General features: G+C 50.3%; 1 protein-coding gene across 3 annotated transcripts in view; it reads right to left on the reverse strand.

Moving 5' to 3' along the window:
* ASAP2 (ArfGAP with SH3 domain, ankyrin repeat and PH domain 2) overlaps positions 1-18,465 on the reverse strand; it is a 2,176,645-nt gene that overhangs the window by 427,496 nt on the left and 1,730,684 nt on the right. For all 3 annotated transcript variants that reach the window (XM_069606005.1, XM_069606004.1, XM_069606003.1), the window contains exon 23: positions 14,102-14,269. In XM_069606005.1, the coding sequence (XP_069462106.1) occupies positions 14,102-14,269 (168 nt within the window). The remainder of the gene's footprint in view (positions 1-14,101; positions 14,270-18,465) is intronic.

The raw sequence follows: 18,465 nt of genomic DNA on the forward strand, positions 1-18,465 counted from the left end.
GTAAGTGAGGGAAAACATACCACTGTGCTCCAGCAAGGCTCTATGTGACCCCTGTTGAAAAAATAACAGGTCGCGCAACGCTCAGGCACCCCAAAAGCAAATCAACGTGTACGTGACCCCTAGGTAGCCCAGGTGGGAGTAAAAAACGTCCCACAGTACACTCTGGCACTCAGCAACACAAAAAATGCATACGCGAGTAACACGTAGGCTACTATGCCACGAAAATGGGGTACGCGACACACAGGGGCAACCACAGTGGGAAAAATGCATGCACGACTCACTGTCTGCCTCGTACAATGAAAATAATCACACACGCGTAGGCAACTCCCCTGCCAAAACAAGAGGTACGCACTGCCACAGTAGTGAACTATTCGTGTGAGAACCCACAAAAAATATGAAGTTCACGCGTCCGTCCCCACAAAAGCATGTACAGTGCACTGGTGGCCTTCGCAGACCTTTAACCCATACTGAACGGCAACACCCAACGTGCGTAACCTAACTTACGCGCTTTGGCCCTTTCCTCTGATTAAACGCTATTGCACAGTTTCCGCAAGTGGAGAGTCACTCTGTTTCCGGCTGGCCACGCGAGAGAACACAGAAGAACCACGCTCCTACCTACAAGGCCATTTACCGGACTCCAACAGACCAGAGCTGCCTCCTACGAGCCATCTGCTGCTGCCAGCCCACTCTGTGTGCCTGCTGCCCACATGCCCTGCATATTGGTGCCTGCTCTGAAGCTATTGCCAGTGATCCTGTTGTTGTGACCACCTCTGCTGATCCTGAAGACTCCCGACTGCTATACCACCGCTCGACAGCCCAGCTCCAGGACCCCCTTGCCCACCCACACCTGCCTCGGGGGTTGCCATGTCTGACAACACCATCTGAGGCAAGTGGCAACCCCCCGGAAGAGAGGCAGAGGGCTGTCAGCGTCTCTTCCACAGAAGTTGGCATCCTGGTGGAGCAAGTCCTGGGGCATTATGATGCCCTCTTCCCTGGACCATCGCAATTCGGCAAGGAAGGACGGAGGAAGATCTGGGTGGACATCGTGGGTGCCATCAACACGGAGGGGGTGGCACCCCGCGACTACCGACATGTCCATAAGCACTGGGAGGACCCTCACCAAGGCACAGTGCCTCCTCAGGCCTGGGGCTGACCGAGTGGGGCGCTGGGGCTGGTTGACCGCCGACGAAAAGAGGGCCTTGGAGCACCTCAACCCAGTGCTGCACACCCAGGTCTTGGAGTTGGAGCTCCGCCCGGAGTCGAGTGGTAAATGTTCATGTGTTCTTGTCCACCATAGTGCATGTAGACGTGTGGTTGGTGTGTGTGCACCCTGCTCTTATGTTTGGCGTGCCTACTGTACAGATGTCCGTGTGTATGTCCCAGGTACTTCAACATGTGAGTTCATTGATGCATCATCAATTGTGCCTGTGTGGAAATGTGTGATGCGCGCATGTATGTCACAATGTGCACATGTTTGCATCCCTTTGTGTGGATTGTGTCGTGCCAGAGGTGTGACGTGTGCATTCGGCAACATCATGGACATGCATGGTGTACATGTGCATGTGTATGAGAAGTGAGTGTGTGAGTGGTGAACACTCCAGGATGTCTGACTCTTCACTTTTGCATGTGTGATTGCCTCATGCTGCCAATTTCACCTCAAGTGCTCTCTGACGTGATGGATCCATGGCCTGCTTCATGACTGTCAGGTTATGTGTGTTAGTGAGATGTGTGTGTGCCATGATGCGTGTGAGGTGCATGCACAATTTGGATGCGCTGGCAGTGCCTTGTCCAAGGATGTGAATGTCTGGTGTGAATGACGGACATGATTGTGCATGTGTGTGAATGGCACTTCCCAGTGTGTAGTGGACAGTTATGATGGTTGTGACCTTTGACAGTGGCAATTATGTACTTTTGCATTGTGACAAACATATGTCCAGTACCCTGATGTACGTGATCTATGTTTCGCTAGCCACAGAGACAATGGAAGAAGAGGGCGGACAAGGCGCTGTGGAGTCTGGCAGCAGGGATGCCTCCACCGGGCATAGACGCAAGGCCCAGTAATCCTTCAAGGCACCATCATCTTCTGGGAGTGAGGATACTGGTGCCGCGTCTGAGTCAACAGCCGCAGCTGCTGAGTGTAGGCCCAAGAAGTTGAAGTTGGTCGTGGGCTCCTCGGCAGTGGGAGGGACAGGTGAGCCCACAGCGGGGGAATCCGATGCGGACGACAGTGGGGAGTCATCCAGAATGGTGGTGGTGGAGGAGGCCGCCAAATCAGCCCAGCACATGGGGCCAGGCAGGGGTGATGATGTAGGTGTGACTGGTGCAGTCCAGGATCAGGGGCCGGAGGCAGTGCATGTCACCATGGAGGGGCCTGTGACTGACCTTGTCCCTGGAACTGCGACTGCACCAGTGTTCACCTGCGGGCATGCCTCAGGCCGGACCCATCCGCATGTGGCGGATGTCTCCATGGAAACAGATCTTCCACTACCTGCGGATGAAGCAATTTGTGACAGGGTGGAACCGGTGCGAACCGGTGCTAGCCGGTAATGCGAGGCGTACAGGCAGCATTCGCGATGATGTGCAGGCTTCTAATCAGGGGGCTTGCACATCATCACGATGAGGTCTGTCGCCCGATTAACTGGCTAGCTCAGTTCCTGGTCACAAATCTGGTACGCGTGCTGGCCACTGCTGCAACCCCCTCCTCATCTTCCTCCTCCTCTGTGCGCCAATCGTCCTCCCTGTTGTCTTCCGGCCCAGATACCACCAGGGCCCCCTGTGCACCTGTCCTAATCCAAGTGGCCAGCCTGGTGGAGACCACATCCCTGCCAGGATCAGAGTCGACAAAGGATCAGCAGAGGTGGTCACCAAGGAGATCCATCCGGCGACAGGACATGTGGCAATGGTGGAGAAGCAGGCAACATGCAGCAGGTAACATGCACGACTTCCCCGGGGGTTGTCATCATCCCAGAGGCTGTCCCGGAGGCGCAGGCACCAGGCTTTTCGGCAGGGGCATGCTCATTGTAGGTGACAGGACTCAGGGCACTCGCCATCAGAGGGGCAGATATCAGCCATCAGGCAGGAGGGAAACGTGGACCTTACCACAAGGGTGTCTTCTGTGTTGGGGCGAATTGGCCAGCAGATCGGAGCAGAGTGGCAGCGGGCACGACTCAGCATCACCAGGGCGGAGAACCCCCTGCATCGGGCGGAGAGGCTTGCCGAGTTCCTCGAGGAGTCTCACAGGGAGTTTGAGAGGAGCACGTTGAAGTCCCTGCAAGCCCTCGAGGGGACAGAGCAGGCCCGCCAAAGGGAAATCGATGCAGAGTTTGATGATGCCCTGGCCGAAACTATGGGGGGAAATGGTGAGTCGAAGGACTAGCACGCTGCCTTTGAATATAGTTCTTTAGGAGGTTTCATTTGTTTTTTTTTCATTTGGAGTTCATGGACTTTGCTCCACATCTTGTATATAGTTCTATCTTCATGGAGTTCTTAAGGATGTTCATTAATGTTTTGGGATCATGGACCCTGGGTCTTTGTATATAGTTGGATATATGTTTTTTTAAAACTTTTTGTTCACCATGGAGGAATGGTTTTGTTATGATTTGGGTTTACAATTTGAGATGCATCAATGAATATGGACCACATTTTTTAGTTTCATTTTTTACATCCCATTGGTTTTTGTTTTCAATTTCCTTTTTATTCAGATTACATTCATGATGATTTTAGTGGTTGTATTTTACTGAGTGTGACTTTTATAAATGTTCATTAATACATTTTTATACCTTGAAATCCATGCGGTGTCTGCTCTCAATGGTGTGGTGCGTGTCGCACTCTTCCTTGGCTCCGTTACGTGTCCCTGCTGTTGAGCAATGTTGTTCATATGTGTGCAAACATGCATGTGTGATTTTGTTATTCCCATGGCATGTGTTGGGGAGCAAGACCAATGGATGGATATTGAGGTGCACCATGGGGGTGCAGCATATTGTGGCATTTTAGTGGACATATGGTACATGATTGCATGTTGGGCCAATGTGTTGGGGTGGGGAGGGACATGAGTCGGGGCCTGCCTGCAGGTTGCCGTCACTGGTTGGGGTCATGAGTCGGGGCCTGCCTGCAGACTGCTGTCACTGGTTGGGGTCATGAGTTGGGGCATGCCTGCAGGTTGCCATCACTGGTGGGGGGTCATGAGTCGGGGCCTGCCTGCAGGTTGCCGTCACTGGTGGGGGGTCATGAGTCGGGGCCTGCCTGCAGGTTGCGGTCACTGGTGGGGGTCATGAGTCAGGGCCTGCCTGCAGGTTATGTTCACAGGTGATGGTGGGGGTCCCATGTGGTGTGGGCTGCCTGCAGGGTATGGTCACGGGTGATGGGGGGGCCATGTGGTGTGGGCTGCTTGCGGGGTATGGTCACGGGTGATGGGCATGTGGTGTGGGCTGCCTGCAGGGTATGTTCACAGGTGATGGTGGGGGTCCCATGTGGTGTGGGCTGCCTGTGGGGTATGGTCACGGGTGATGGGGGGACCATGTGGTGTGGGCTGCCTGCGGGGTATGGTCACGGGTGATGGGCATCTGGTGGGGGCTGCCTGCAGGGTATGTTCACAGGTGATGGTGGGGGACCATGTGGTGTGGGCTGCCTGCGGGGTATGGTCACGGGTGATGGGCATCTGGTGGGGGCTGCCTGCAGGGTATGTTCACAGGTGATGGTGGGGGTCCCATGTTGTGTGGGCTGCCTGCGGGGTATGGTCCACTGCTGGGGTCTGGCTGTCCCGTGAGGAGGCGTCTAGGAGGGGAGTTGTGCGTGTATCGCGGGTACGCATGGCCCTTCCAACGCGATTTGGCTGGTGAGAGCAGGGTACGTGCGTGCCTTCCTACGCCACTTGGCTGGTGCAAGCGGGGTACGCCATTTCGCTGGGGTGCAGAGAGGGTACGCGCAAACCCTTGCCCCACGGTTTGGCTGGTGCGAGCGGGGTACGCTCTGGGCCACGGCTGTTGCGGGGTCTTGCGCCGTATTGGGCATTTCACTTGCTTTTTCCTGCAAACAGGGGGAGTGTTGGGGGCGTTACTGGCGCTGCTTGGTGTTCATTGCGCCCCAGCTACTGATGCCTCGGGAAATCCATGAATATGCGTGCCGCTCAAGTGCTGGTTTGCACCACGGCTGGCGCATGCTCCTTCTAGGCGCGCGACGCTTTGCTACCTTAATGTCATTGTGAGTGGGGCATGATCGGATAGAGCTATTGTGTGGAGATCTAATTGTGTTATCTTGCCCATTAAAGTGGCTGATGCCCAAAGATGATCTATTCGGGAAAAGGATTGGTGCACGTGATAGTAAAAGGTAAATCCAGCCTCATCCCCACGGAGGGATGTCCACACATCTTTTAGGGCCATGTTTTCCATTCTGGTCTTGAGGGAGGGCGAAGGCGCTGTGTGTCTGAATCTATTTTTATTGCTTCTATCTTTCTAGGTGTCCCACGCCAAGTTAAAGTTTCCCATTACCATCGTCTCGCCCCTGTAGAACGTTTCCAGGTCCGACAGCACTGATCTTAAAAAACCTCTTGTCCCGATTTAGGGGCGTATATGGCTGCCAACGTTAGAATCGCGCCATTAATTTGTACATTAAGGAACACGAACCTCCCCTCCTTGTCCGCCCGTGTGTTCAGAATTTGTCCAATCGAGCCTTGTGTCAGCAGAACCCCCGATACCCCTTGCTGCACTTCAGGATAGCGCCTTAGCTCGAGTTTATGCCTACCCACCTGTCTAATGTATGTTTCCTACAATGAAGCAATGTCAGGCTTATGGTGTTATAGGAGCTTTTCCAGTTTCTTTCTTTTCACCTGGGTGTTTAGCCCCCTGACGTTAAGTGTTAGGAACTTGACCATGTGAGCTTTTTAAAAAACTACACCCAACAACAGACTGAGAAAGGTTGTCACATTTACACATCATAGCGTCTCTTCGCATCTGTTCTAATGATCAAGATGCTTCTAGTCCTTTTGCTTGCTGTATACTTCCAGTGACAGTCCATTTCCCTGGGCCGTCCTGCACCCTGAATTCCCACCCCCCCCCTCCCAAAACCCTAACAGCTAAACAAATCTTCCAACTGTGCACGCTATCCCCTGCCACCCACCCATCCATCCATCCTCTATATCCCCACCCCCTTCTGTTCCATCGCCACTCAGTTGTACCCACTGGCTTGTATGTTCCGTCAGTTGTGACCTAATCTTCATGGGAGAAGGTCATCTAATCACGTGAACATCCGTAGTACTAGCGGGTTCCACTCCGCTATGTCATTGCTAACTTCATTTTGACCTCTGCACGTCGCTCTGTACCACACCACGGTCTCTGCTACCGCCCTTTTTTCCAGGTCGTCTCACCATGCCTCCAGCCGGGGCCCCTCCACAGATTTCCATGCCATGGCAATCCAGCGTTTAGCCAGGACCCAAATCAGATCTTTCATTCTGGCTATAGGAAACTCAGTAGTCCTCCGTTTAAACAGCCCTTATAAGCTTGCTTCCGGCGGCCACTCGTGCATGTCTATCCCTTCCATCTGGACTTTGTTTGCTATGCTCTGCCAGAAACTGACAACTACTGGGCACGACCGAAACATGTGCAATATGTCTGCTTTATCATCTGCGCACCTCAGGCATTTCTGCTCAGCCGCTCCCTGAAATAATATAATAGTGTGTTATGTTATGTTACTTGGCATTTATATAGCGCCTTATGTATCATTGGTATGATCTCAAAGCGCTGGTAGGTTGAACGCCCTCGGGAGTCAGAGAGAGAGAGTGTTGTATGGTGTGTGGGTGCACCGGATATGTGTGCAGCTGGTGTAGTTGCTGGATGATAGCTGCTTTCTAGCGATAGGTGTGGTGCTGAAGAAATCGGTTAGATGTGTTCAGTCTGGTGGGTGGACATCCAGACTGGGTTCTGGCTGCGTTAGGCCTGAGGAACGCCTATGCGAACAGCTAGCCGGAATGCGCTCAGCTAACTGCGTTTTATTTGGGTGATGAGGTGATCATGGAGTTGTTTGTATGTGTGGTGTCATGTATGCCCGGTTTATGACCTGCAATTGTGTTATCTTAAATTTGTCATTTCTCGACACTTTCCTAGTGTGCAACAGTACTCTGGCCCATTCCGCATCGGTAAAGGCGCGCCCAATGTCCTTTTCCCATTTGACCCTCGCACAGAGTTCTTGTTTACTCATTGAATCCATCACCAATTCGTAGAGCCTGGAAATGAAGTGGCCACCATCTGCCAAGTCATGTATCGTATCCAGCGTGGCGTCCCCGATCTCCTGCAGCAGCATGTTTTCCACATATATCGTAGGGTCTTTGCCCTCTGTCCCCTGCAGCAGGCCTAGCATTCTCACATTGTTCTGCGAGGCTCTCCCTTTGACGTCCTCTGCTCTCCAGTGCAGCCAGCTTTAGCTCCTAAACCTCGGACAGTGCCCCAGCTACGTTCCTTCTGTTTTTGCCAGCTTGCGTCTCCACAGTCTGCACCCTTTTTGCCAGTGCCTGGACATCCTGCATCAGTAGTCGCACATCTATCCGGACCTTGCTGATTCCCAGGGTGGCTATAGCTTTCAGGATGAGGTTCTCCTCTGCTTTAGTTTCCTGCAGTGAGGTGCAGGCTTCCGCCATCGCTTCACCATTGCCCCTCTCCTTGCACGCGAATGCCTCCATCTTGGTCCGTTTGGACATTCCATGCACTGTTTGTCTGACATGAGTATTGGTCTGTCAAGTCCTGCTGCGCCATCCCGGCCTGGGATCAGGGTTTGTAGTCCGTGCCTGCCGCTGCGCACTTACACAGCTATGCCCAGTGCCTCCAGCCTCACATGCGGCATCACTGCCAGTCAGATTATTTATCTTGTTAGGGGGGGGGCGGGCATAGGTGCACTTCACTGCACCAAATCCGGTGTCCGGAGGGAGGGGGATGTCTCCCGGCTCCTCGACTTCCTCGTGTGTACGTGGGTGTCCCCAGCTGGGGCCTTCCAAATCACCTCACTCTCATTGCCACTGCTCTTCACCACGTGGCAATGCCGTGTCTGGCTTCCCCCTTTGTGCCACTCTACCACCGCACAATTGTCTCCTCCCTAGCTCCGCCCCACCCACCCCCTGGGTGTAGACCAAATTCCGGTATTCTGGACTCTCTGCGGGTGCCAGGTTTCTCCGGATTGCTTGCTCCCAGTGTCGTGCTGTGCTCAGCCTCTGCTGCGACCAGGCTCAAGGGGGATGAGGCTAGGAGCATAGCAGCAGCCCCAGCGGTGTCTCTCGCCCTGTACGCCGGCCCCCTCAGCGCTCCCACTTCAGGCCCCGCTGTCTGTCCCGCTTTCTACCGGCACTCCAGGCAGCCGCTCCTCCTCCCCGACAGACCGCGCCGCATCTCCGCCCACCTCCACTCTCTCCGCTGGTACCTGCTGTGTGAGTAAGGCGCTCCGTCAGCTCCTCGCCACATTTGGTCCACCCTAACTGCTGGTATGGGGAGCCTGCTTCTTCACCCTACGCTCACCAGGTCGCTTGCAGCCGGCTTGCCGCCAAGCCTTCCCAGACCTTTTATTATGTACTGGCACACAGTGTCAACGTCTTCAGGCACCCTCCTGACTCTCCCTTCACTTTCTACCACCTCTCTGCCATTCAGCTGATCAGCACAGCCATTTTCTTCTAGCGCCTTGTCACTGTAACGCTGCTTCTCCGGTGTCCTTGAGCTCTGTTGCTCGTTTCCCTCAGCCTCCCTGCTCCTCACACTGGGGCTGGCTGTTCTTTGGTTTTATATTGTATATTTGTGCTGCTGGGCTAATCAGATGAACAGATCTGGCAGGAGCTCATAAAGCCTCCGACTTCCCTTCATGGCTGCTGGCCACCCTGTGCTTATGTGTCCTAACCTTCGCAGCCCCTTGTATTGAAATACCCACGTTTAAGGGAAATAGTTCTGTTTGAGACCACTCTGGCTCCCTTTCCTAGGTCCCTTTACTGTGCTGTGTCCCCCGAACATCCCGTTAACCAAACCCCTCCCCCAATACCCCTATCCCCCCTCCTGTCCCCCCCTCCTTCCCTTTTACCCCCTCACCACCTGCTGCGAGCTGCAGTTCCTACAGCATCCCCGGCCTACCGCCCTCAGCTGCAGCATGCGCATAGAGCCACGGCCAACTAGTGGGGCATCCTAAAGCCCCTACCATGATTCCATTCTGGCCCCAATGGGCCGGGGTTATGTATATGCTGTGTCTACGTTCATTCTCATCTCCTTGAGCGTACTCCTTCATTTAGGTGGCATGCTCCGTTTGTCCTTTTCCTGATGGTCATGGGGGTGCGGGCCCGCGCACGGTTGGTTGCTCCTCGTTTGCAACCATTCCCATGGTTTGGGTAGGTAGGGGGCCCATGACCACTCTCTCGCCTTCAGTAGCATGTTCGCTTCCTCGATGTTCAAAAGGTGAACGCCCTCCTCTCTCGTAGCTATTATGTGCGATCTACCCTCCCACTGGAAGAGTAAGCCAAATGGAAAGGTCCACTTATATTTGACACGTTTAGCTTGTAGCACTTTTACCACTGGACTCGTATCTCTGTGCTTCTGGAAGGTTGCTTGTGCCAAGTCCTGATATAATTGAATTCCTGCATCGTTGTACGTGATGGGCTCTGCCAGGCGAGCAGCGCGAAAGATAGACTCCTTTTGGGGGAATCTTGTCAGAGCCACCACGTCGTCTCTGGGTCGCATGCCTGGTTATTGCCTTTTGGGTCCAGTTCTGTGGATTCTGTCGATGGGGATATCCACAGAGCAGCCTTCTCCCAGGATCCCCGAGAAGACTTGTAAGACCGTTTCCTTCAGATCCACGTCTCCCACCGCCTCGGGTAGATTACGAATGCAGATGTTCGATCTGTGGGACCTGTTTTCTAAGTCCTTGCATTGTAGCTCAATATTACGGTAGACCCTGGCTAGGTCTTCTAGAGCCTTGTGGTCTTGCTGTTGACTATTTCTTGGAGGGCTTGCTCTGTCATGTCTGCATGTTCCTCCAGAGCCAAGATGTCCTTTTTCATGTTCGACAGAGATTGCTTCACCTCCCCCACAAACGCCGCAAATTGCACTTCAAAGGATGAAGTTAGTTTATCCTGGACTACTTGAAAACATGCCTCAATGTCTGCCTTGGAAGCAGCCATTGATGGAGGGACGTTGCTCACGTGCTGTGCTGTTCCTGGGGGTCAGATTCTCTCGCCCAACAACGCTGGATCAGACCGTTCTGGGCCACCACGAATTACTCCCACATGCCCTCTATTGGTTTGCCTTCCTAGGACCGTCTTTCTGGAGGTGGCTGGTTCGGGTTTCCTCCACTGTTAATTGTGCCCCCTTGGCCTGCCCTATGCCTTCCAGCCCAGAGATATGGCCGCAGGGTTTCCTCCCCCTGCGCCTATGTGGCTTTGGTGTAGTTTTGCACGTCCAGTTGGCACTGGGGCCCAGGGTCTACTGGTGTTTTCCTCTTCTCCAGACAAGGCGCCCAGAGTGCTTAACCTTGGCCCCCCCTTTCCACCCATCGCTTGCCGGGTCCCCCGCCCAGCCGTATTAACCTAAGTAGCGATGGTTCTGGCACCTTCCCTTCTTGTCCTTTAGTATTATATACAAGCTCTTAGTTGCTTCACCGGTAAAAGCTCTGGGCACTCTCCTAGCACTCTCCAGGCCAGTTTCCGAGGTCCTGCGCACTCCCCCAGAGGGTCTCCAAATTGCCACTGGCCCTCACGCTCACCTCCCTGATACAGTGCCTGTGGAGGGCCTGATGGCGAGGCTCCTCCGCTTTTGCACCTCTGTGGCGGTCAATGTCTGGGCCGGTAATCCCCCGCTGCTGTGCCAGTCTCTTGAGCCCTTACTATGCCAGCCTCTTGAGCCCTTAAAGTATTCCAGGGCCTGTTTGCACCCCCGTACGTTGATGCGCTCTGTTCCGGTGCCCGAGTTTCTCTCCTCGTCGGTTCCGGCTCCCCTCCGGTTTCAGTTGCTCCGTGGGTTTCTTCGTTGCCTTCGGGGGATGATTCCCTGCCTGATAGCTGCTACTATTCGGCCCCGGAACGGCCCAGTCTGCGGCTCAGTCTGTGCCAGTGCGCTCTGCTCCAGCACTGCAGGGTTCCTCCCCTCATCGGTTCCGGCTCCCCACAGTTGCGGATGCTCCTCGGGTTTCCTCGCTGCCTTTGAGGGGTGGTTCCCTGCCTGAGAGCTGCCACTCTTCTGCCCCGGTACGGCCCAGCAAGCGGCTCTGTCTGAGCCCGCTTCAATGCCCGGACCGTCTCCTCTCTCCAGAAGTGTGTACGGTCATTGCGCGTCTCTGCAGGCTCAAGGTTACAACAAAGCTTTGATGAACGGGCTGTATGCCCTGCCTTATATTACATGCCTACACGGGGATGGAGCGCTCCACACTCACGTCCTCACTGCACGACTGCCATCTTGGAATTTATCACAGCAGCATATTTGAGCATATCCATGGCCACCTGCTTGGCATCTGAAATGCTTACTCAGAAGTAAACCCTGCTGTTCTACGCAGGTTTTAAAGCACACACAGGGATGCTCTTCCAGAGGCATAGATCACACAATGCGAAAATCTCATCAGTGTTTCCTTGTCTCTCATGTTGATTTACCTGGAATAATACCCTTGTTGAAACACCCATAGCTAGATATGATCCATGTATTGAGCTAAAAAGCGAGCAGCATATGTCGATGTACTTCCACTGAAAGAACATAAGGTGTTAAACACAAGTTTATAACTTGACCATCTACATTTATTAGAAAATACTTGAAGTTTGGAATGAAGCAAGATCGGCAGAATGCCGAATTGAGAGGAAGTCAAGTGAAAACAGAACAATTTGTATTATTTTGTAAATGGCATTAAGCTCTGAGAAAGCAGTGGTTTTATACTTTGGCAATTGTAGAAACAGCAATGAAGCTTTAAAATGCGCAATGAATTTGTCAGACCCAGATGCTTTGTCTAAGCTATTTTTTTTTTTTAAGTGTGTAATGTGGCCAAATGATGTGGTAGGGTTCCTTCGGGCAAAAGTAATGGTTTAAGGGCCTTTGTGAATTTGTAAGCAAATAAGATTTTATGTTAAATAAGGTTGACCTTCAAATCAAGCGTGCAACGAAATAAATCAACTTGAGACACAGATTACTAATAATGAGATAAACAAATATGATTATCTCGCAAAGGAATTAGGAGTACAAAAGAAAATTCTGTAGTAGTACAGCAAAACTTCTTCTGTATTGTTCCACACAGTTGTTGCCAAAATAAAGGATGGGATAAATGCTTTCTTTATATATAAAACTGTGAAATGTCCACTTTTACCATGCATGGCAAGTTGGGACTTTTTTTTTTTTTTTTTTTTTAAACGTGACTCGACTTCCACAGATCAATAAAAGTGTGTAGTCTGGCAACTCTTCCCACAGAGGACCCTGTTAAGTCTTGACCTGCCGGTGCACCGGCGGAAGGGAGAGCGAGTCAGGGCCTGCATGGGGGCCGGGCTGAGGAGCCGAACAAAAGCACAACACGCGTGGTGTGGGTTGTACCCGGAACTGCTTTGCCTTCTGGCAGGGCAGGCGTTTTATTAGAATGCGCTTGACGTCATTCTGCTCGCGGGACTTAAGGCATACATAACAGACCCCAGGAAAACCTGGGGCTCTGCAACGTCAAGCGATGTCTCTCTTGAGGTCTATACGACAGGCAAATCCAGTAGAAATGACACAGGGACACTATCGGGGATATAGGGTGGGGCCATACGAACAGCACTTACCTGGTGACGGCATCCGCTCCCAGACGCAGAAGTCTCGAGGGCGAGACGCAGAAGTGACCTTGGAAGGCGTGGGAGTCTCATGGCGATAGTGGATCCAAGCGACAAGCAAGGGGTACGCCGAGGAGCGGCCCCAGGCAAGCAGAGATCATGGCGGCCCGGAACAGCAAAGCTGGGGAAAAGGGGTGGAGCCAACCAGGGTATACCGGGCTACCTTGTGCATGCCGATTGGGGAAGGGAACGGGCGGGGGATTCAAAAGAGCCCCAAATCTACTCTCTTTTCGTTGTTTCCCGCATTCAACAGAACTCGATGAATGGATACTCCTGGGCGTATAAGGAACGGGAGCGAGCAACGAAGGGCTGGAAGAACAGCTCCTCATCAACAGAAACGTCCTCCCTTGAGGATTAAAGCAGAACTTTTTTCTTTGTAATCATACCCCGCAAAAAAACCCAACCTTTGAAACCAACCCTGAATAAAGGACCTTTTTTTTGTTTCAACACCGCGACTGTTGAGCTTACTTCCTACAAAGTGTTAAAAGCTTTATATTTGGCAAAACACTAAACACTTACTTGAAAAGCTTGCACTTGGGTTATACGTGGAAGATGAATGAAATTCGCCAGGGCTGATTGGGGGGGCCATTATACCAGGAGCTGTGCTATTTGCAATGAGAGGGGCCTAATTTAACATGCAGATGACAGAGGAATAGCAAGGCTCAGCAAGAATGCTTTGCCAGTGTTGTCATGGCTAAAGCCATTTTTAAAGTCAGTTTCTAGACATAAGGTCAAAGCATTATGCCTTCGGGAGATTGCAAGCTTAATCTGAAACTCATTATAGACCGGCATGTAATGACTGAAGTGGAGTGCTGCCTGAACATTCACCAAAACGTAATAGTCTCAAATATTTCTCACAGACTACAATCATTAAATTGCCTATATTGTCAACACATCACCCGCATATTCTATACCCCCAAATGCACTAAAACTCACTAGTGCTGCTATTATCACTCAAAGTATCTGTATATTAAACCTGACCATTGCCATGAAGACATGGCTACAGAATACAGGTATTGGTCATGAAATTAGAAATGTTCTATCCAACAATTGCACACTCGACAACACCTTTGTATCAGTCGACTGTATCAATCAATATATTTAGACCTGCATTATTTAAGCCCCAAACAATGATACATTGAATCACTTGTGCTGTCTTAAAGGGAAAACATGGTTGAAGCAATTGCTAACTTTGCCACATTGTAATACTACTATATTATAGAGAAACTGCACAATTGTAGTGCAAGTACCGCACAAATATTCATAATAACAAAACAAAGAAAACATTTGAAAAAGTATATAGACACATACTTGTTACAGTCGATGTCACACGTAGTGGAGGCACAGGGGGTTTAATCGCTGGAGGATCAGAGGAAGACCTCTGTCTGCCTACATTTTCCATTCCAATTGTGCTTGATTTCCATGATGTACTTGTAGTCGTTGTCGTCTGAACACCACTACAGATAATGGACGTCTGAACTGGAATTAAACACATTTTATTTTTACTCCGGTCAATACTGCTAATGTAAAAGTTCCAAATGCTATGACTCAAGGAAAACTAAATAAATCCTTGCATGATTGCATTTCCTTTACGTATATGGGTCTACAGCATAATGCATCTATTGGTTCAAGTGGAAAATTACAAAGAGCTTTTAAGTTTAGATATGCCTTTTTCCAGACAACCATACACCAGTTCAATGATCAGTGTGCAACACAGTAACAGGTCTGCATCACAGCAGAGCCTGCCAAGTTTCATCCTTCGCACGTCGATAAATCGAGTACAATGGAGCTGGATAATAATAACACTGCTGCTCACAGGGTAAACAGGATTGTCATCAGATAAAATATCTCATTAGGGACAAAAAAAATCCCAGAAAATTCCCAACTTCTTAAGAGCTTCACTATTCATCACCTTACAAATGTAGATAGGACCCAAGGAATACAAAATAAAAAAGTTGCTGGTTAAAGAGGCTCAAATCAAACCAGCTATAACTAACTGGCTTATCTGGCGAGTTGGAAAACTCTCCACCTTTTATATGAGAGCGGGCATGCCACTAAGGACTCTGGTGGTCCGGCTGCTACCTGATGTGCCTTCCAGACAGTGGATGGAGTGGGATTTTTACGGCTTAACCTACACTCAGAAAGGCGTCATTACCTTTATTTAAAATGATTAATCTCTACCGGAAAAGAAGATCCTGGACTACAAAGTTCCAGTATGCATCAAAGGAGTTATGCTATAACACATAACAAATCCTTTCGGTACCCAGGATGTTACAGAAGTACACCCACCAATAAATCGGAGCACTTTTGCTTGCTTTTCATGGAGCCGTTGCCAAATTCGCAAATAGGGATTTCTGACATACAACCGCTGCCAAACGTTGTTGGGGGCCCTAAGGAAGTAAACAGATGGGTTTTGCCACCTGTGTTTTACTGTAAGGGCTGCAATGCGGATCCAATGGCATGTTTTGTGTCCTTAAGCACTTTGCACAGTAGCACAAGCCTAGTGTTTGGTCAAGTAAAATAAATAAGGAGACATTTCTCACCGTAATTATCTTTCTATGGATTCCTCTCCCGCAGATTCATCATCTTGATAGATATCCATCATCCAGCTCTGCTGTTCGGAAACTTTGACAGGGGGGAGAAGGGGAGCTCAACTCGGCCGTCGATCCGTCTTGTCCGGCTCTCAATCTTCGGCTCCCCAATGTTTCAGCTCCTCCCTCCCCCCTGCGCTTGAACGCGGCAGAAGGAAAAACCACAAGAGGAGGCTAATCATCCCAAGATGGTGATTCCCCACAACAAAGATTGAAAAAATGAGTGTATTCTTTTTTTTATTTTAAAGAACGAGACAGAATCAGTCATCCAAGAGCCATCACCAGATGCCTTCTCGTTTGGACAGAAGCGACAAGCCACAGAACTTTCTGAGAGGGGATGGATGGGAGGGTCGATGAGGAATCTGCGGGAGAAGAATCCATAGAATGATCATTATGGTGAGTAATTTCTCCTTCAATGGATTGCTTTTCTCCCGCAGGTTCCTCATCTTGATAGTCTCCCAAAGCAGTTAGAATAGAGGGAAGAGAGATTTAAACCAGTAGATTCTGGAGAACCGCCCTACCAAACCTTGCATCAGCTCCCCGTGCAACATCCAAGGCATAGTGCTTGGTGAATGTATGCAAGGATAACCAAGTGACTGCTCGGCATATATCCCTAACAGGAACCCCTCTAAGGAGTGCTGTAGAGGCTGACACCCCTCTGGTTGAGTGGGCCCTGATGCCCGCTGGAAGCTCCTTGCCTGCCGATTGGTAACACTCAGATATGCACAAAATAATCCAACGTGACAGGGTTTGTTTAGTGATGGCAAGACCTTTTCTAGACCAGCAATGGGCCACAAACAACTGGTCTGATTTCCTAAACTCGGATGTGCGAGCAACATAGAAACTTAACGCTCTCTTGGAGCCAAGGTGGTGGAACCGCTCTTCCTCTTTCGAGGGATGTTGAGGAGAGTAGAAGACAGGTAATCCAATAGACTGCGACAGATGAAACTCTGAAACCAATTTAGGAAGGAATACGGGTCTGACTTTAAAAGATACTTTCTCACAAAAGAACTTCAAAAATGGAGGTTTGCAGCGCAAGGCTTGCAGCTTGCTAACCCTCCTGGCAGATGTGATCTGTCTTATGAAGCTGTCGTAAGGGATAATAGCCACAAAGAACATTAGTGCATAGGCTCAAATGGAGATGCCGTCAAGTAGGTCAAAACCAGATTAAGATCCCAATCTGGGACAACAAATGGAGTTACCGGAAACTTGTTGAGAAGTCCCTTCAGGAACTGGGTCATGACCGTAATAGTAAAAAATGAACCTTGATCTGGGGACCTCTTGGACACAGACAGTGCCACCAAATACTCTTTGACTGTGGCAACCTGAAGGCCTGTAGAGGCCAGTGTGTTAGGCAGAATTATATGCAGTACCCTCTGGGAACACCACACACAATTAAGATTACAAGTGACGGTACAGTTTCACCACAGTTAAAGTGGTAGCAGTAGCAGAGCAGCCAGACTTATCTCAAGAGTAAGTGAGAAGTATCAAATAGTAATTGCTGTCCTTTGTGTAACTATGATTCAGGCAAACACTGACTCAAGGTTTTCAAGTAAAAGAATATACATTTATTTCACTCTTCAGTTGTATAACATTACACTATTATAAGCAAGTTAAAAATCACACTCTTAATACACCACACCACATCCCTTAAATTCCAGACAAGTTAAGTTCACAAAATGAAGTGGGAGCAAAATGGCACTTCAGCAATTTAAAAGGGAGGGAAAGTTTAAAGTTAATAGAAATTAAATCACACCAACAAGTACTCAGGGCAATTGAACAAGAGGAACTACAGTGATAGAATCAGGTAGAAAAGGCTTAGGGCCAAAGTCAATGGGTCAAAAGTCTTTTGCTCAAGATCACACAGTTCAGGGTAGTTTGCAGTAAAGTTTGTGGCACAGATTCCGGGCGAGGTTGGTTGATAGAAGAGTTAGTTCAAAGAGAAGAGAAGGACAACAGATTGGAGAAAGATTTCAAACACTTTCACCGCGGTTGAACGAAATGGACAACCGGATTTCCACAGTATCTTAAAACAGAGAGGGAGCTGTAGCTGAGGCGGACGTTCTTGGCGGTTCCTGCAGGCTCACGGTTCCTGAAGCGACTGTCGGACTGACACAAAGTAGGAAGCTGGAGGGTCCTGCGCCACCCAGGGGAGAAGCCAGCAGCAGAGCAAAACAACGAATAAAAGTGCGCTCCCTGAAACCCAGGCAGGGTCCGACTTTCCTGGCTATCCGGCCCAATGTAGCGCTGTACAGCGAATTCGACCAGAGGAGGGGTCCTGGCTTGCAGTTTGGGCACACTGGTTGGTCCCACCAGCCCAAGGGAAGAGGTTTCCTGGAGGATCTTCTCAGTCATCGGATTTTGAAGATTCGGACCTGCAGCAGGTCTTCACCGGGCAGGTCAGTCGTTGTAGGGGTCCTCTTTTGTCAGCTCCTCGTTGGTTCTTGCGTTCCAGCGGCAACTCTGCATAAAAAGCAGGTCTCTGGGACTGGAAAGACAGTTTTCCCCCATTCATACAGCCTGGCTGTCAATCACACAGCAGGGTGGCTGTCCTGGAAAGGACAGTCCCCTCAGCCAATCAAACAGGAGTGCGACTTGGGTTACCAAGGGAACCCATGGCAGGGGTCCGAAGACCCCTCCCTCACATCCTGCGTACCTTTCAGGCGTCTTAAGGAGGGCTTCTGTGCAGAAGCCCACGAAAAGACAGCGAACAAAGGAATCATCCCCGGTTTGGCAAGCAGAGAAAAACATGAGAAAGACTTTAACAAAAAGAAATGGCGAATAAACCCAGCCTGAGCAAAAATAAAATGTATTTGGTGAAGCAGGTTTATGTTCGAGGCTAATATAATAGCCTAAAACATTACCACGTTTATATAAGATTATTGCAGTAGAAAAGGTAGGGTAGATACCACTGCCACCAGCCAAGTCTTGATGTAAAGGGAACAAAACAAGGCTCCAAGAGACCCAGACAAAAAGGGATAAGAATGAACCCTTTTCAGTACTCCATGTAAGATCTGGTGTACTGGGTCTGTATTTTAAAGTGACTAAAGTAAAGTTAATGACAACTTTACCTTTTCTGGGGGA

This window comes from Ambystoma mexicanum, chromosome 4p (assembly GCF_040938575.1).
Source record: "Ambystoma mexicanum isolate Mex_15411 chromosome 4p, UKY_AmexF1_1, whole genome shotgun sequence".
In the NCBI taxonomy this organism is placed as follows: domain Eukaryota; kingdom Metazoa; phylum Chordata; class Amphibia; order Caudata; family Ambystomatidae; genus Ambystoma; species Ambystoma mexicanum.